General features: G+C 41.4%; 1 protein-coding gene across 2 annotated transcripts in view; it reads left to right on the forward strand.

The window, feature by feature from the left end:
- The window catches only part of exph5 (exophilin 5), a 48,530-nt gene that overhangs the window by 20,182 nt on the left and 7,528 nt on the right, over positions 1–20,820 (forward strand). Inside the window, exons 2-5 of one of the 2 annotated variants that reach the window (XM_002934939.5) lie at positions 9,118–9,278; positions 11,382–11,523; positions 17,818–17,869; positions 19,101–19,227. In XM_002934939.5, the coding sequence (XP_002934985.2) occupies positions 9,118–9,278; positions 11,382–11,523; positions 17,818–17,869; positions 19,101–19,227 (482 nt within the window). Of the gene's footprint in view, positions 1–9,117; positions 9,279–11,381; positions 11,524–17,817; positions 17,870–19,100; positions 19,228–20,820 lie in introns of those variants that run through there. The other variant, XM_018091743.2, reaches the window with a different exon arrangement.

Raw genomic sequence — 20,820 nt, forward strand, 5'->3', positions numbered from 1 at the left:
ATATTCATTAATGGGCCATAGTAAATATAATAATACATGAACAAATTGCTAATAGCTATTTAAACTATTTGTTAGTGTTATTTGCAATGGCACCAAAAAATTCCACAAATTAATAGCATTGTTGTTGCGTTTTTTTACAGCGCTAATATAGGACTTGCTAAGATCTGCTGCTGTGATAGCCGGCATTACTTATGTTAGCATAAGACAAATTCTGCACACTGCACTTTACTAAATATGAGGCCTTTTTTTTATTCTATGACAGGCAGCCAATCGGTAACTGGCTTTCTTCACCCGCAGCAAACGCCTGGTGTGCTATGGGTCAGAATGTATAACGTACCCATGTATGAAAGGTTCTATTACCTAAAGATCAAAGTCTGTCTGGCATCTTATCACTACTGCAATAGAATTGTAGTGTGGCTTTGATTAACCCCTTCTATGGATTTGTCTTTCTGATAAATTGTATAAAATATGTAAGTCTTCAAACTCATATCTTTTGGTTCTTTGATTCATTTTTATTATAAATCTTTTAGAAAGCATTCGTATAACAGGAGGTTTGTGCCAGAGCTGACCCTTTGGGCACGTCTGAATCCAAAGTACAAGCTGTGGCACTTGCTTCTGTTTGGCTTGGGTTCAGATTTTTCACATCCGTTTATATGAATAGTAATAGAGCACGTTAGGTTAAAGAGACACACGTCCATCGAGTTCAGCCTTTTAATGACTAAGCGAAACCTGCCTAACTGATAATTGACCCAGAAGGCAAAAAGTCCTATCTGAAGCCTCTCCGATTTGTCCCAGAGGGGAAAAATTCCTTCCTGACTTCAAGATGGTAATTGGACTGGTACCTGGATCAACTTGTACTAAGAGGTATTTTTAATCCAACCCCTCCTTGAAGCTGTATAATATATCTGCCATTGTGACTGATTCAGGGAGGGAATTCCACAACCTCACAGCTCTCACAGTAACAAACCCTCTTATAATCGGAGTGGGTGCCATTGTGTCAGTTGGAAGGACCTACTGGTACATAAAGCATTAGAGAGGTTATTATATGATCCCCTTATATATTTTTGAACATAGTTGTCATATCACTCCTTAAGCGCTTCTTCTCCAGCATAAATAACCCCAACTAGGTCAACTGATACTTAACCCTTTACCAGTTTAGTTGCCCTTCTTTGGACTCAATAATGTCCCGGTTGAGCACTGGAAACTGAACAGCATATACTAGATGGGGCCTTACCAGCGCTCTGTAAAGGGGAAGAATAACCCCCTCCTCTCGTGTATCTATGCCCCTTGTAATACAGCTCAAAACCCTGTTTGCCCTTGCAGCTGCTGACTGGCATTGCTTGCTACAGCCAAGTTTATTATCTACAAGGACTCCAAGGTCCTTCTCCATTATGGATTTGCCTAGTGCAGTCCCATTAAGGGTATAAGTGGCTGCATATTTTTACGTGCATGATCTTACATTTATTGACATTAAATCTCATCTGCCACTTAGCTGCCCAGATTGCTGCATCCTGCATAGAATTAATTGGGTTGTGCCATCTGTTAACACTGATACAGTTAAATAACTTTAAATAAAAGGGGACCCAATACAGAACCCTGCAGGACCCCACTTAAGAACCCATTGGATGTCCCCAGCGGGGGAGAAAGCAGATAAGCGCAGCGGGGGTTGTAGCCCCATGTCTGTCTGTATCGTATCCAGTGTGTAGGCCCCCATGTGTTGTGATTACCTACTAACAACATCTTATTTAATTCAATCCATCTATAAATATATATGATCTACACAGCTCTGCAATACTACATTGATTGGACCTGCCTGTTACCCCATTATCCTTTATCCATTATCTGCATGTACTGAATGCCAGTTTTTGGGGGGCTGCTCATTATTTCTGGTGTGGGGGGTGTTACAGCTCGGATTGTTTCCCTTTTTCTGTATTTAAGCTTTTTATTTTTTTTCATTTCTTATAAAGCTTTCCAAAAGCTGGAAAGACCCGCTCCTTGCCTGTAATTATCTAGTGTCGCTAGTGAGGGGCACATGCCTGGGAACTGAAAGGCAAAAAATCATTAAAAGTAGATTTTCTCTCTGCCTGCAAGGTACAAACACCCTGGGCTTTCTTCTAATGAGCAATTCGAGAGAGATTAATTCAAAGGGACAAAACACATAAATGTATACATACAATAAAGAAAGGAAAGGTATAGCATTTTATGCTCATATATAATATATATATATATATATAATATATATATATATATATAATATAGTGATTTTCCTCTTCCTCATATCCAAGGTTTCCAAACTGCGGCACTACCCCCTCCCTATGGGGCAACAGTGCGGTATCATTCGGTGTGTCGAGTAGCAAACCTTGCTATTGCTCTGGGGCGTTAGGCATAATTAAAATGCCTTATCCACAAAGTTTATGGGCACCAAAATAATTGGAACCTAGTAACATATTAGTAGAATTTAAAATCTGTTGTGTGAAGGTGAATTGCCCCTTTAATGTATTTGTTAGCAGCTGGATAAAGACTGTTGCCCTCCGTACCCCCTTGCTTATTAATGCTACAAGTATTTCTCTCTTACAAGGCCAAGGCTGTAGCATTCTTTGAAGCATATCATGCCTTTTATTTCTGCAAAACCACAAAGGATTGGCCTATTTTATTCAGCACAATAGTTTGTAAATCTTTTTGGGTGTAATGCAGAGTGACAAATTATTTGTTTTGTTCCAAAGAGCTCCACTTCTCATGCTGAGTTAGCCAATGTGCCTCAAAGATTGCAGAAATCAACATAAGGCTGGAAAACATGCACAATATTCTGCCCCGAGATACAGTCCGGCCTATACTGATTTCTATGGTTCTTAGCTTTTTGGCTACAGGTGTTTTGGGAGACAAGTGTGCAAGACCTTTCATCATGGGAAACATTAAAAATTGGTGAAATGGATCAAGTGGTCGGCTGTTGCTGAGGACTGGATTGGGAGAGGATCTCATCCATGGTGGCCTTTACCCAGCAGTATTTTCCAGTCAGACCAATTGATATCTGGTTGGGGTTTGGCCCATACACGGACAAGTGTGCTGGCAACTTCGTCAAGAGTGGCCCAATGAGCAGGCGAAAGTGACCCTTCTGTGGCCAGCTAAGCAGCAGAAAGAAGTGATTGATACTGGAGGGCATATTACTGTACCATAGAGCAAACCCACATCTAAATCTATCATGCCAATCTACAGTTAGTATTGATGCTGATATATATGGTTAGGTCAGTATGGGTTTATGTATGTGAGTGTATAGATAGGTCAGTATGGGTTTATGTATGTGAGTGGATAGATAGGTCAGTGTGGGTCTGTATGGGAGTGGATAGATAGGTCAGTGTGGGTCTGTATGGGAGTGGATAGATAGGTCAGTGTGGGTCTGTATGGGAGTGGATAGATAGGTCAGTATGGGTCTGTATGGGAGTGTATTACTTGGAAGGCTTGAACTTGATAGACCTCATCCATATCTGGTTGGGTTGTGGCCCATACATGGACAAGTGTGCTGGCAACTCAGTCAAGAGTGGCTGAAAAAAGTGACCCTTGTGTGGCCAGCTAAGCAGCAGAAAAAAGTGATTGATACTGGAGGGCATATTGCTGTACTGTAGAGCAAACTCACATCTAAATATATCATGCCAATCTACAGTTAGTATTGATGTTGATATATATAGTTTATGTATGTAAGTGTATAGATAGTTCAGTATATGTTTGTGGGTGCTGAGTTTACTTGGAAGGCTTGAACTTGGACTCTGGTCTTTTTTCAACCCAACTTAACTATGTAACTATATAAGTATGCAGGATATATATATATACATACCCGATTCTAAACAGACACCCACCTGGCTCCGGGACCTTCCACCTCAGTTTTGGTGAGGCTGTCCCTTTTAGGGCCTGCAATTCTTGACTGTTCTGAATGGACCATTGGGATATATGTTAAAGAGACATTGACACCCGAAATTAAAACTTTTTTACATGTATCATAAAATTGTCTTTGCATGAGCTTCATAATTTTGCTTTATAAGTATTTGCCTGATGCTTTTACATTGCCTGTCTGATCCCCATGTCCCTCTATGAGGGGGCTGCCATATTTGTGCAGCAGGAGGCCGTTAGCATTAGAAGCTATAACTGACAGGCTGAGAGGTGACAGTCAGGTTGGCAAAACAGTCAGGTTTAGGAACTCCATGTAACAATTACTGGCAAACAGTAGTGAAATATGCAGTTTAGCCGGCTCTACATTCCACTGTGACAGGTGCACAATTGTACATGAGCTTCCACTTAGCTCAGTAAAGGAGAAATGTGAATGAGTGACGGCACTTAGGGGTCCATACAATACTCTGGGTTGGAGGTCACTTTGCCTTGTAGGCCTTGCAGTTGGACAGAAAAATGAAAAAGAAAAAGTTTTGTAGTCCAAGACTGGGTGAGATTAATACTACTGCACAGTATTTAATTTTGAGATTAATAACAACTAGTTTTTGTGTATTTGTTATTAAGCATACCCACTACACTGTATATTAAATGGGATTTTGGAAGCCTCAGTATAATGATCGCCTGTGAGAATTGGTGTTGGATGATTAATGTAAAATGCTGCATAACCTGCTGGCTCAATATAAATTGATGATGATGATGATGATGATGGTTACCAGCTGAATACTGGATAATTGGTTTCTGTATCTCATTAAAGACTTTAGTGAAACAGCGCCCTCCCGTGGCCATGACATGTAGAAACATTGCTATTTGAATACATTTGAGTCCAGCAGGAGAATCCGGATATGGGAGAGTTTCTATGAATGTGAGAGTTATATAAAATATTATATAAATAGTCCTAATGAACAAGTAATTTCCCCATCTCAGTGGTCAGATTGTTACTTTGGTTAAACAACAGGACACGTAGCAGTTAACAGTTAGTTGTTATTGACCATTGAAGCAGGAGGAAAGCATGTGTTTGTTATCTTGCCAACGTGCATATAAATCGGCTTTATAAAGTGCTCAGCGGGCTGGGCGCAGCTAGGTGCCAGAGTCGGCCGCACAAAGGGAAATAAATCCTCCTGTTCCAAGAGAAAGATTAACAGCGTTGCCATGACAGGATAACCTTAATAAGATCTGTATAAACAAGCAAGGTCAGCGATGGCACGTATCGGCCCACACACCTATTCCCTGCCACTAAACCCTTTGCTTGGGTAGGAACGCCTTTATGCATTAAAGGACAATGTCATATTGTAACATGAAGTTTGAATATCTATTTTAATTTTTAGGTTAATGACATTGGCCAGGGTATGGAGGTATCTGGCTTGGTGTCTCTGCTGGTCACAGTGGGCCAGGGTATGGAGGTATCTGGCTTGGTGTCTCTGCTGGTCACAGTGGGCCAGGGTATGGAGGTATCTGGCTTGGCATCTCTGCTGGTCACAGTGGGCCAGGGTATGACGGTATCTGGCTTGGCATCTCTGCTGGTCACAGTGGGCCAGGGTATGACGGTATCTGGCTTGGCATCTCTGCTGGTCACAGTGGGCCAGGGTATGAAGGTATCTGGCTTGGCATCTCTGCTGGTCACAGTGGGCCAGGGTATGAAGGTATCTGGCTTGGTGTCTCTGCTGGTCACAGTGGGCCAGGGTATGAAGGTATCTGGCTTGGCGTCTCTGCTGGTCACAGTGGGCATGGGTATGACGGTATCTGGCTTGGCATCTCTGCTGGTCACAGTGGGCCAGGGTATGACGGTATCTGGCTTGGCATCTCTGCTGGTCACAGTGGACCCAGGGTATGTTCTACCTGACAGGACCATTATGATTTAACCACCTTGTGTGCCATTAACGCTAGGGAGATTTTTTTAGGGTGATGACACATATTATAATTGCTTTGTAAAGGACTTTTGGGTGTTTTTATAAACTGTGACAATCATGGGGCATGACAGGAACAGGAAACCCTTTTTAATTCCACCCAGATTGTTTTCATTCCTCATTTTCCTCTCTTCCTCCATTCTTCCCTTTCCAATATTTTTGTCTCCTTTTTAAATATTCAAACGCATTACAATTTGGGATGGAGGCAGAGTTACTGCTGAGATAAAGTAAACAACTATAGGGCCCCTGTCATACACCACATAGTGATACTGCATTATACTGCATAACTCATTATACTGCCACTTTGGTGGCTTGACCAGGTATCCGCGTAGGGTTCATACCCCGGCCTGTGGGTTAAGCTCATCCCATGAATCAATCAAAACTAATTGGGTGTACGTAGGTGAGTGGCTTGTATTATATGCTATACACATTACCCCAGCACTTCATTATATAGCTTCAAGAGAAAATTAAAAACCAATTTTGCAGACACTGAAGGAAAAATTAAAAAAAAAAATTTGAAGCTTTATAATGGAGTGCTGGGGCAATGTGTATAGCATATATATAATATATATTATATTATATATATATAATTTTTTTATTTTTTATTTTTTTTTATTTTTATATGTATATTATATATAATATATATGTGTGTGTAAGTAGTGCCCCCCTCTAGCCCATACGTCCCAATTGTCCCGATTTTCGCGGGACAGTCTCTCTTTTGCTTGCTCATCCTGCAGTCCCGGATTCTTACTGAAAAGTCCCTTATTTTTCTTTGATCTCCTGCACTGAAGCTAAAAAAGATACAAGTCTAAATAAAAGTAGCTTTTGGCAGAGAGCCCAGAAATCTTAACAAGCGTCACCTGCACTTAGATACATTGTTTCTCGCTTTTAATTAAATAAGTAACTTTTGACAGAGAACCCAGAAAGTTAACAAACCCCCCCTGCACTGAGATACATTGTAACTAATAAGCTAAACAGGTCTCTTGGGGGAACTGAAACTTGCAGCTTAAAGGGCAATTTCACTTTTTTCAGCACAACTGTAATAACACATAAAACAGGACCCCAAACCCCCAGAAATGTGTTCAGACTTTAAATAACCTGCCAAATTTAGTCAAATGGGAGTGGTATTAAGGGCGTGTGGTCGAAAAATGGGCATGGTCAAAAAATATGCCACACTGTGTGCAGCATTTGTTGTTGTCCCTCTTTCCGTTTTCAAAATGTTGGGAGGTATGCTCTAGCTGAAGGGGTGATGCACGCCAGCCCTATTTAGTGACTGATTTAGCTAAATGTAATTCTCAGAGCCTTTTTATTTATTTTTTAACATCACCACTAGGGATTGCTAATGGGTTGGAAACCAGCAGCTCAGGAGCAAACACAGAATGGAGAATGTGAGTGGTTGCGAGTGTGAGTGGCGCATTGTGGTCAGGGGCTATCTGCTTTTGGCTATTTCCCCCAGTCACCCAATAGCATGCTCCTGATTTCTTTGCAATCCCCTGAAGTTTGCGTCAAATTCCGTGCGCAGTACACAAGCATTAGAAGCATTTGTGCATGCATGGGTAGCATTTATCAGTTTCAATTGGGCATTCGCACATGCAAAATGCCCAATTTCCAGGTACCGGTGCAAATTTTCGCTGGTGCACATTGCAGGTTCCCCCGGCTAGCAGTTCTTAAAAGTTGACAGCTGTGTGGGTAAAGGGTTACCTTTGCCTTTAATTTGCTTTCCCTTATCTGTGACTGCATGAGTTGGTGTATGTGAGTAAACTGCTTGGTACCAGCGCTGCTTATATCACAGGACTGGCGTGTATTTAATAAAGTCACTTTGCAATCATATGACTGTGCCTTGATACGGATAAACAGGAGAGGTACTTGTTATGAAAGAGTTGGGTCTAATAGCAAATTCTTTAGGTAAGTGCACTGGCTCCCCAGCTGTCAGAGTAGCATTTGGGGAGTTGCAGAAGTTGAAGGGAGCAAACCCTTTTGCACCCTTTTAGAGCATGCATTCCACCCATAGGGCTTTCTCCCTGCTAAAAATAAAATACATTTCTGTATTATGTAATTTTTGTATTTCCAATTGTTACAGTTCCACAACACACATCGTTTTACACATACATATTACAGGTATGGGATCCGTTATCTGGAAACTTGTTATCCAGAAAGCTATGGGCCCATCTCCCATACATTCCATTTTAACCAAATAATATCTTTTTTTTTTTAATGTATTTCTTTTTTCTCTGGGATCATGAAACGGTACCTGTACTTGATCCCAACTAAGATATAATTATTCCTTATTGGGGGCAGAACAGCCCTATTGGGTTTATTTCATGGTTAAATGATTCCCTTTTCTCTGTAATAATAAAACAGTACCTGTACTTGATCCCAACTAAGATATAATTACCCCTTATTGGGGGCAGAACAGCCCTATTGGGTTTATTTCATGGTTAAATGATTCCCTTTTCTCTGTAATAATAAAACCGTACCTGTACTTGATCCCAACTAAGATATAATTACCCCTTATTGGGGGCAGAACAATATTACATATAAGCAACTTTTTTTTTATTTTGTTCCACATTTGGCTGAATGTTTTAAGGTCCGTGCCACCCTAGGCACCGGGCCTAAATGTGCCCCTAGGCTGCGGAAATTACATCACATGTATATGTTCCTCTGCGCATGATGTCACTTTTGCTGGACGTGACATCATAAGCGCCAGCGATCTCGGATGGAACCCTCCCCCCCAGTTCTGAAACCAGATTTGCCCGGGTACATCTCTCGGCAACTGGGGTGGGTTTCTTTTTTTATTTTTTAATTTTGATTATATAGGCATCCGGTGGCTGCCACCCCCTGATGCTGCCATCCTAGGCACAGACCCTTGGGTGCCTGTATATAAATACAGCCTTGCTAATCAGTACCCCCTAACTGGTGCCATTAAAAACAGAGATAATGTGCAGTTCCTAAAATCCATGACACTATAATAAACCTGCAGGGAGTTAAATAGTTAAAATAGTATAAATACCCCCCTAAATCCCAATCATTTGCTGCTTTCTCTGTGATTCTATTGCCAAACGGCTTGGCCCACTGTGGGTGAGGGCGGCACATCTACGCTTATCCACCTTGCCCAGGTGTGTCATCACCCCGCCAGGTCTCCGCCGTGACAAAACATCTGGTCCAACAGGTTTCCCTTCCGCGTCGGTAGCATGCCTCATTACCATAGTAAACATATTGAGCCCAGCTTCCTGGACTAATGTCGAAAAATCCTTTCTCCTCCGTTTAATTTCAGCAAGCTCCAGGGAAAAAAGAAAGACGGGAAATGGTTACACGCCGCGTCCGGAGAATGGTTTGAGGAAATCCAGAAAGAGAAGTATAAGGAGGAGCGCGATGTAAGGAGCCTGGTGAGGCAGCCCCTTGCCTGTCGGCTGCAGGAGACGAGCCCTCTAACTGGTGAGTCAATGTCTGTACCGAGGTGGGTCTGTATCGTTTCAGCTTTCACTCATTCCCACACCAAACTGCTACAAACTGGGAGGCTGCAGACATGACTCTGGTGAGAGCTGATCTGCGAGGGACCGAGGGCTGCTTTTAGGAGACACCACGTTAGACAGGATAGCAAATATTAGCAGAGCTAATTCCTGGCCCCCAGGGTACTCAGTCTGGACTCTTTCTAAAAACATATGAGTAACATAATATACCTAGCCTGCTGGCCTTCTTTTAAACTATGGAATTGGTGCACCAAACAAGAGAAAACCTACTGGATGCTTAATAGTTGTACCTACACCAATATCATTATGAGTAATTGCCCTTGCTAGCTATAGTAATGTTACTATTTGAACATTCTTACTGTAGTACTTTTCCTATGAGGTATCTTTCAGAGGGTCCGCTGCAGAGTTAAATCTCAAAAGTACTTAATTAATTTGAAGCTGTGCCAGGGCTGCTGCCTAATACACTTTGCCATGAAAGGTTATTATAGAGGGCTACCTTAGGGGGTCAGATATGCGGCACATTGCTGTTCATGTAGGGCAGGTTGCCAGCCTTTGCTGTTTGTGCTGGGCTGCCTAGTGGGTGCAGATTTGCAGCACATTGTTGTTTAGGTAGGGTTGTGTGGAAGTGCTGAGGTGTAGCGTAGTGCTAATAAAGGGGTGGATCATCTTTAAGTTAACCTTTAGTATGTTATAAAATGTCCTATTCCTGCCAACTTTTAATTTGTTGTTGAATTATTTGCCTTTCTTTTCAGCCTCTTTCCAGCTTTCAAATGGGGGTCACTGACCCCAGCAGCCAAAAAAAAAAACATTGCCCTGTAGGGCTACAATTTTACTGTTGTTACTTTTTATTATTCCTCTCTTATCAGGCCCTCTCTTATTCATCTTTCAATCTCATATTGAAACCAGCCTGGTTTTTAGCGTAAATAAAACCCTATCAATCACGACCAATTGAAAAGTTTATTTAAAGGTAAACTACCCCTTTAATATACTTTAATCCTTCTGTAGAGCTGCCTTGTACGTGCTAATTTGCAGCATATTGTTGTATATGTAGGGCCATTTTGTAACTGCTGGTTATTGCTGCCAGGAAAGTTTGCATATTTGACACATTTGTATTTATGCAGGGCTTCTTTATAGGTGCAGAATTCAGCACATTTTTGATGTTACTGTTCCTTTAAATTTGCTTTTGTTCTAGTAACCTAGTAATATATATATATATATATATATATATATATATATAATATATATACACACACGTATCGCATAACTGCTAGTTTCTGCTATGTAGTACCTTGAAGTGCTGACTGCTGAAGGGGTATAGAGGAAATAGCATATGTTCACCTGTAACAGCAGGACCCCCTATTTATTCTGAGATTCCAGTGTATTTTAGGGCTGCCATCAGACTTCATGGGTTTCCATACAAATTAATTAGCAGGGCCCTTACCCAGTTATTAGTCTATTGACTACTTGTGCCCCCTTGGGTGGCAGGCATTACCAACTAAGTAGAATGGAGGCCCAATAAAATGGTTAAGTACATTTTGTGTGGGGGCACCCATGACCCTCCCACTTACTACCCAGCCCCCCTGTGAATTGGACTACTGCATGTTGCAAGCCTCCAGTTTCCACCCCCCTACAGCTCTACTCATTGTCACCTAAACATTCTCACCACTTACAGAGCATTTACAGGATTATTTACAAAACTGTGTACAACTTGTTTATGTTTATGGTGTGTGAAGCACAAAGGTTTGTGCTATAGGTGACACAGTGCTGTGACGCAGGTGGCGGTTGAGCCAAGTTGCATTGCTCAGCTGATTTTTCTCCTGTGAAGTCAACTTGCTAAGCACCTTGTGCATTGTTGTGCCTAATTAACAGGTATATATAGATATAGATATATATATATATATATATATATATATATATATATATATATATATATATATATATATATATATATATATAAAAACATACATACACACATACATACACACATACATATATATATATAAAAAAAAAAATATATATATATATATATACACTTCTATTCATAATGGCTTATTGGGATTTTCTCTAGAGTCGGTCGATTCTAAAATGTCAAGACTGGAAAAGTCGCCATCCTCTAAGAATGTTAACTCCGGGCCTTCATTTCTTGGCATCCGATCTCCGTTCTCTTTCTTTGGAAAATTTTCAAAACAAAATACAAAGCTACAAGAGAGGTAATATCTTTTCTTATATATTTTTCTTGAAAAGGCTTTATATGAATGAAACAGTGCTTTAAATATGGACTGCTTTATAGGGTACAGTGTATATATATATATATATATATATATATATATATATATATATATATATATATATATATATATAGTCTTGCAAAGAATCGGCACTCACCAGTATCGGGCACAGGCTGGGTGCTGACAAAAATAATACATCAAACTCAACAGTAGAAAGCACTCACAGCTACAGCATCAATCAGGTCAGTGATTTATTTCAGCATACCATCTACGCGTTTCGATCACCACAGGATCGTCATCAGGATGATGATCCTGATGACGATCCTGTGGTGATCGAAACGCGTAGATGGTATGCTGAAATAAATCACTGACCTGATTGATGGTGTAGCTGTGAATGCTTTCTACTGTTGAGTTTGATATATATATATATATATATATATATATATATATATATATATATATATATATATATATATATAGTATAGATTCCCTTGAGATTTTAAAGCACCCCCTTTTCTATTTAGCATGGTAGCTCAGCCCTTTGCTTGTTGATTGGCTAAGCTTTACTGTCATTTCTCTCAAGCCCCACCCTGCCCCTAACCTAGCACTTAGAAAATGTATAAATGTGCATCTCTTAAACAATATCTAATGTTTCTGTTAACCCTTTAAAGGCCATGCAATATGGAATCCGTGGGCCTGCATAAAAAGACGTGGGGGTGGGGGAGGGTATAACACATACAGCTGCCAGAATAATTATATTTTATTTTCTATAATTCTTTCATGTTATTCCCAACCCACCTTAAACCATGGCCACGTTATAACCTGGGCCTGGCCTGATTGGTGGGATGACATCCCTGGAGGGGAGGTGTTGGCACAATTAGATCGCCTGAAGTTTGGCCCTCCTGGGTACCACTAGCCACCACAGAAAAAAACTACATATTTTAGCAGAATGCCTATTTGATGTGGAACCTACTTATGTTTTCATACTATTCCTGTTATTGTGTTGGCCAACAGAGTTTTCTGTATGAAGTATTTAATATAATGTTACGGTATAGGACATTTCCTTTATGTGATTAGATGGGACCCTGGGCTTTTTCTCTGGTGGGCCCCATGGGTCCCAGTCCAGCACTGCATGGATCCCATTGTCACCAACCTGCATTGATATGATGGCTATGTACAGTGCAATATGGCTTCCTTTATGTTCAATTCTAAGAGAACTCTGGGTTCGTTATAAGAACAAACTAACTATAGGCGACTGTACCCCATTAATGGCCAGCTCCCTGCGCAGCAGGGAAATGTTTTTGCACATTTAGAGCTGCAGGTTGGATTGGAGCTGCACAGAGCCTGCCGAGGCTTGCACTGCCATGGAACATTCCGTACGCCTTGCTAGGCACATGTAGCTGCACTGCAGGCACATCTGTGATGCCAGGCACCTCTCACTCACTGGGCAGCTCTACAGTAAGAGCCTTTATCCAGCACAGTTTTATTGATCTGCAGCATTTTATGCTTTTACAGTTGCAAATCCTTGTTGTTTAGTTCACATGGTGGGTGTGTTATGTGGCATAAACAAAATCTTGCAGTAGTTTTATTACACATACCATTATGGCTGTCCTTTTTGGGAGTGAGTTGTTATTAAACTACAATATCGTGCAGATTTAGTTCTCGTTTGGGCTGTCAGCCTGAAAGAATGGAACAAAAGAAAGGTATTTGTTTGGACCTTGGGCTGATTTGGCTAATACCAGTGCAGGAATTGGGGTGCATACAGAGGGGATGCCATCCCTCCACTTCTTTATTTCTGTGAAGTACTGCAATAGTGAACCAGAAGCTTTTTTTCTATAATACCAGAGCTTCCTTTTGCTACTCTCCACCACATAATGCACAGTGCTGCCATTTTATAACTTCCAACAGCTTATCATCTGCGTCAGGTTCGGTACAGCCACACAGGGATTGGATAGGCTGGTGAGTAATCCCTGAACCTCCTTGCAGCCTGTCCAGTTTCTACATGGCTGTACCAAAACCTACAAAAAAACAGGAGACATATCTGTAGTTGTAAAAAGCTATAAAATGCCAGCACTGCAGGTTATGCTTTATTATAGGCTGAATTAGGTGAAAGAAGAAAAAGGAAATGATAAAACCTGAAAGCAGAAAAACAAGAAATGGTGAATAAATATAAGAGGGAGTCGATAGCAGGATGGTGGAAAAGTGCTAAAAAGGGAAAAAGTAAAACAGGGAAGTTAAAAAGAGCAAGAAAAGAGCTTATAGAAGATAAATGGGGAGACAATATTGCTGGGAGAGTGGGGGAACATAGAATAAGCTGGGGTTTTGCTGTGTTATAACACACAGGGGCGTATTATTAACATTTAAGATAAATACCAACGTTAATCTGTTGCTGATGGGTTGCTATGAGCAATATCGCCGGTGATGGTTTTCTCCACTGTTAATAAATACGCCCCACAGTACACCAGCAGGGGGCTCTGTTTGCAGAAGCTGAGTTGGCAGCCGGGGAAATTCATTTGCACCATTTGCATATTGGTCATAAAACTATTCCGCAAACCCCTGGCATTCATATTTAGGGTGCTTTTTTTTAGGGGATTTCAAGTGGTTTGTTCACCTTGAAATTAACTTTTAGTATGATGTAGGCAATGATATTCTGAGACAATTTGTAATTGGTTTTCATTGGCTTTTTTGTTTAGCAGTTTCCAGTTGAAATTTCATCTGTTTGGTTGCTAGGGTCTTGTTTACCTTAGCAACCAGACAGTGTTGTGAATGAGAGCCTGGAAAATGAATATAAGAGGGACTAAACAGAAAGATAAGGAATAAAAAGTCAGTGTCCCCCAGGTGAAAGCTGGAAAGATGTAGACAAAGAAGGCAAATAATTCAAAAACCATAAAAAAAAATAAAATAATGCTGACCAATTGCAGGGTTGCTAGGAACAGTGTATTGTATAACATGCTAAAAGTTACCTTAAAGGTTAACCACCCCTTTTGAAAATCTGTATCTTTAGTGAGAGAGATATTTGTCCGTGTTGGATTGAACAAAATGTATACTTCCAAAAAATATATGGTTTTCTGGGGTCTTTTTTTAGGGGGTCTTACAACACCCAATACCCAACTGCCAGCCATGCAAAATCGTATGCACTGTTTACATTTTAGGGTCCCTACAGGCCAGATACTTTGGTAAATCTAATTGTGTTGGGCATGGAACGGTTTAGTAGATAGGAATAGCAAAACCGTCTTTACTTTAAAGTGGGCGGAACCAAAAAGTGTTGGTGGGCAAGGCTTAGTATAACAGTGGGTGGGGTTTATAAATGTAGGTGGGGCTTTTTTTTTTTTTTTGCACCCAGTGCTACACAGTATCCCTCCACTTCTTTCACCACAATTGAAGCACTGGCTGATGGCACATTTGATCAGCCCTCTTTTATAGAGCTCAGCTGAGGCAGAACCAACTAAATGGCGCACACATACACGCAGGGCCGCCATCAGAAATCACGGGGCCCCTCACAACAAAATTTTCTGGGCCCCACCCACCCAAGCCCCCAATGGCCCCTCCCTCCCACACCCCCAATGGCCCCTCCCATCAATACAAGGGACACACAGGCATTTGTAGCGAGGGCCCACTAAAACCTTGGTAGCCAGGGCCCCCCTAAAACATTTGTGGCCAAGGATTACGTTTTGCATTAGTGCCAGTGCCACTAAAACATTGCTAGCCTGCCCAGGGCCCCCTAAAACATTGGTGGTCCTACCCCAGTGTCCCCCATACAATGGCCCGCTCTCCGCTGCTTCTTGCCGCTCCCCCCCACCCCACAGAATCCTCCTGCTTCTTCCAGGGTCCCCCAAGCATCCGGCTGCTTCCTTCAGGGTTCCCCCAAGCATCCTCCACCTTCCCCCAGGGCCCCCCCAAGCATCTTCCACATTCCCCCAGGGCCGCCCCAAGAATCCTCCAGTCCCCCCCCCAGCAGGGAGTTCGGGACATCACAGCGGATACCAGCAATAACAGTTACAAAGCCCGGCTGGGCCCCCTTTAAACGCCCGGGCCCCCTTTAAACGCCCGGGCCCGGGACAACTGTCCCCCCTGTGCCCCCCTGATGGCGGCCCTGCATACACGGCCCCTTTAGTGGTGACAGATATAGCAAATCTCTGTGGTGCTGAGTGATGCCATTTGGTGGGGCTCTGTGCCAGCGGGAGCCTCTCGGCCCCAGGCTGTTTGCTAGGTTGGCTCCTATAAAGGCCAATGGGGATTACAGTACCAAGTGATCTGTTTTGCACAGGTTGGTTTCTGATTGGCAGCTCTGTTGTGTTTCACTCTGTTGCTCAGACACAAGAAACTACTGCTGTGTGAGTTGGACATGAACCCGAGACTGGGATGTGGCGCAGCATGTTGGAACTCGATCGCTGGCAGGCCAGACACGTCACTCCTTTTCACTCCCACATTTGCTCTCTGATGAAAGAGGCTCCTGTGTGCTCAAAGGCAGGGAAGGGACACTGAAGACTTTGCTTTTTCTCTACTTTCTATAGAAGATGAATTGTGTTATTGCCACCAGGCCCCGAAGCAAAGACCATAGCTTGGCCAATAAGAGTTCAGAAGTTTCCACTGACCTGATCCTATTGGACAATGTGCCTTGTGGTACAAAAAATGCCAACAAAACACATGTACAGTAGCGCTGCTCTTATGTAACCAGACATTCCTGCACTACTGTATAAATAATATGTTGCATAAGAGATTGCAATGCTTGTATTGGAAAAGGCAGTGTCAAATGTACCCTGGGAAAATCACCATGAATTGACCTACCAAATGGTAATTAAAACCTCCTTCTTGAGACTTCCAATTATTTTGATTAATGAAGTATAAGACATTCTTACACAGGGTAGAGGAGCCATTACTATTTTCCTACTTATAGCCAGACTCGCTGTTTAATCCAGCTGCTACATTGCTTTTGTTTGTGATGCCCAATGGGTCCCTTATGCATAAATGCATTTTAGTGTTTATTAGTAAGCAAGCAACCATAATTAGGGCATAGCATCCAGAGAAACTTCAACCTTTAACACCAGTACTTTGATTCCTTGTTGGCTTTCTTACCATTTGACCAATGGGAATCATACCAACCCCTGAAACACCATTTTTCTCGAGTAAACATGGACATCCACAGCCCCCCTGATCATTATAACAGTAGTTGTGAGACACATCTAAGGGATGACTGGCAGTGTATTGCTTCTGTAAATACTCTCACTCTGTAAGAAGTTCTCTGGTCCCAGATGAGTATTTGCTTGATGTCCAATGCCAAGAGAACGGGAGATTCCAGACTTGTACTGCAGGGACTACTGCTCAAAATCCAGACAAGCATCATTATTTATGATCTTTTATTTCTATAGATTTCTATGATTGGTGCTTGCAGGTACAAGAACTACCGTTCTTGCTCAGTAAGTGATCTATAGTTCCAACACATTGACAAAAAGGTTGTACCAACTGTACTGCAAGTTGTGCCATGTTCTGTATCCAGCCTCTGCACCCTGTGTGCCCTCAGACCCTTCTATTCATTTGGTCTGTGTTCTTCCCTTCCTTTTCTGTTTGCGTGCATAGAAGGAAGAACTCTGCACACAATCTGTCAGGCTGAATGCATGAAATGTAAACTTTCCAGATATACTGTAGGGCAGCAGTGGAACAGGTGTACAGGAGTACTCGCACACCCACTGTGATTTCCTAATAGGCAGTAGCATGACACCCAGGTATTCAGTCTGGCTGGTTTGGGCCTTTTCAATGTATAGAACATGAAAGGTTAATTAAATTACCTACAGGCGACCTTCAATGCTGAAGAACTGCACCTGACAGAATATTGCCAGCTCATCTAACAGGGAACATTCAGCTTCTACAGCTGTTAAAATCTGTACTAGTTTTTAACACTATGGGGGCCATTTACTAACTGTGGGATTTTTTTTTCCCGATTCGGATTTTTAGTGCTAAAAGTCGCAGGGAAAAAAAGATTTAATATGTCTCCAAATGGCTAAAAATCTGACAATTCGCCAGCTAAAATTTGCCGAGATTGTGTAGAAATTAATGACGGATATCCCTTCCCTGGAGGATCATTCTGTCCTTTGAAACTTTAGAAGTTTTCGGATTTTTGATGCTGGTCGAAGTCGAAAAACACGGGATTATTGTGACTTTTTAAGTTTCCGTTCTTTAGTAAAAAAATAAACAATAAGAAATGTTAGAGTTTTAGTAAATCTGTCCCTAAATGTCCCATTTAAAAAAGCCTTAATTCTGCCGTTTGGTTTCCCTCAGAAATGACATATTTCCTCAGACCAAGGGAACGCGCAATGAAGAAAAGAAAAAGGTATGTAAAGGATATTCGGGTTGGTATAGTTGTTCCCAAGTTTCCAGACATGCAGCAGAGTTTGCGTTCCGCGCCTTTTCCTTCCTGACACCTTCACTTTGTTGTTTTGGAAATATGGGGCTGTGATCAAGCTGGTTGGCTGCGGATAGCACATAGGAGTTGAATGCAACCCACTGTGGGACACAGCTAACAGCAGCCACAGATATAGATATACATCACAAGGAAACAGAACAAACTAAATGAACAAAATGTAAGGGAGGCGATATACACCAGCCCCACACTGCCAATCTGTGGGTTCCGACAAATGCCAGAGGGGCTGCTGTAAGATGCCATAGACAGTCACTATTTATTGGGCTAGTGGGGAGCTGTTTGGGCCTTTGTGTAGTTGGGCATATTCTGAATCCCAGTCTGGGCCTCATATACACTTTAAACGTCAAAGTATTTAAAGAGTGTTAAAGTGACTGCGTAGCAACATGCATAGAAACTTGGGCAAGTCTAGCAACATTGCCTGGAAACCAATGTAGCTAGTAAAATAGAGTAGTTATTACAGTTGAGTAAGAATGTACATACCTAACCCAGTTTTATATGCAGGTTAACAAGACTTGCACCATTTTCCTCCCATACAGTTCATTGGACTTCCCCAAGTCAAGTGTATCATTTTGGTGTAAATTCTGGCATATGCACTTTTACAGTGTTGAACTGAAGCTTTATAAACTGGTATTTAATTTTACTTCTAATTTATATGTTTAAATGGTCTAAGACTTGTGTGCTTAAGCCAGTGCAGAAACACCCAGTACTCCCGCTGTCTCTCCTGCCATTGACATGAATACAAACCCCCTGTCATACAGCACTGGAGGACATTAAGGGTGAAGACACACTGAGCTACTAGTAGCAGCTTCTTTTTCACGGCTACTAAACTCCAGAAAATACCCTACCATAGACAATACTGAGAATTGCCTCTGCTAAAACACATGGAAAGACAGTTATCACTAAATGATCAGCATTGTCTATTTTAGTAGCCACTACAAGTAGCTGCTACTAGTAGCTCTGTGTGTCTTCTCCCTAAATGTGACATAAGCTTTAGTTATTGAAGCTCTCTCTTATCACTGCAAATGTGACAAACCAGGTTGCTTTATCAGCAATAACCCAATAGACTGCCTTAAGTGAGTGTGCCTATAAAACCGTTCTTTTGCTTATATGCTATTAAACTGCCTTTGGTTTTTGATTCCAGGCTGAATTCTTCCATTCTACCAGGAGTGTAAGACAGACAATAAAATTCTTTGAAACCATTGGAAAGAAGACCAAAGAACACAAAGTCCCACTGACCCATGCTGAAATTGAAAAAGAGGCGTTTGAAGGTATATGGGTTTTGGCAGATTGAGGAGAAACCATTGTAATACTGGGCTTCCCTTTGTTAAAAAAAATGTCTATATAAGACTCAAGCTATGATAAACAGCCAAGGCTTTCACCTGTTCCAAGAAACTATCTGTATTATGGCTGGACAGAGCTATATCATAAGCGCAAGGGGTAGGACTTAGCAAAAAGCAGGTGGAGTTTAAGGTCAAGATCAAGGGTAGGACTGTCTATAACTAAGCAGCAAAATGGTTGCTAACATGTGTCTATGAAAAAACTAAATATTATGTATTGTGACAAAATTGATATCATTAGCAGTCCTAAAAATCTAAATAAGAACTTAGTTTTGTTGTCTTCGAGGCTGGAACTGAAAGGGATTCTATCACGGCAAAACATGTTTTTACAGTTTTTTACAAAATGCATTAGTTCATGCAACAGATCTCTAGCAGAATCCTGCATTGAAATCCATTTTTCAAATGTTGCATTTTTTCGTGGGGCTAGCAGCCAATCAGCAGAACAGTGGGAAAGTAGCAAGACAGCAGATACCTGACACCTGTATTGCTAAATATGCTCTCATACCCTAGTGGTGGATATGAGAATAACCCTTAATAGTAAAACATCCAAGTCCAGCCATGACTCCTCCAATTACATGGGAGTAGGAGAAACAATAGGTTACCTGAAAGCGGTTCTAATGTGTAGCGCTGGCTCCTTCTGAAAGCTCAGACTCAGGCACAATGCACTGAGATGGCGCCTACACACCAATATTACAGCTAAAAATACATTTGTTGGTTCAAAAATAAAATTGTAAATGGTAGAGTGAATTATTTGCTATGTAAACAGTGTAATTTAGCATCAGTTGCTGGTAGGTAAGTTGGGTAGTAGCAGATATAGAGCTTATTTACAAACATATGCAGCAAATTGCACAAGTGCAGTTGCTAATAGCAACCAAAAAGCAATTAATTTGGAATAGTCTGCTACAAAATAACATAAAAGCAAAGACCCGATTATTTACTACTACAAGGGCTGAATTTTGAAAACTTTTATAGAACCAGAGGTTTCATCTGATTGGAGATTTTGTCTGCAATAGAAGATTAAGCAATAGCTGTGTAATTGTTAAATTATAAATATTTTGCTGTCATAGAAATAAAATCATTAGTATAAATAAGTCACAGTAATTGATGGGATTGTACCCAGTTTGCTGGTTAATTGATTCCATGTGTGTTCGGTAGGTATGTCTGAATTTCATTTAACTGAATAAATATAGAGCAACAACAGCAGTGTCGGAGTGACTCACGCATTCCTGTGTATGTAGATAACTCTAGGAGGGAACGTCCACGGAGGATTCAAGCTGAGAAGGCAGAAGGAAACGCAAATACATTAATTACACAGCAATCCTATTTTTTCTCTAATTGGCCAGAAAGAAATGAGTTTGTATGGCTTGGATACATTAATCAGCACAGCGAGGGCACTGTAGTTCACATGCAATAACATGGCTGGCTCTGGGACAGTTGCTGCCAGTAGATGCCCCCAACCTTATGTAGCCACCCCTTTTCCTGTTCTGTGTTTGTTTTGCTTGAGTCAACAAATTATATTAACCT

The sequence above is a fragment of the Xenopus tropicalis genome, chromosome 2 (genome assembly GCF_000004195.4).
Source record: "Xenopus tropicalis strain Nigerian chromosome 2, UCB_Xtro_10.0, whole genome shotgun sequence".
Classification (NCBI taxonomy): domain Eukaryota; kingdom Metazoa; phylum Chordata; class Amphibia; order Anura; family Pipidae; genus Xenopus; species Xenopus tropicalis.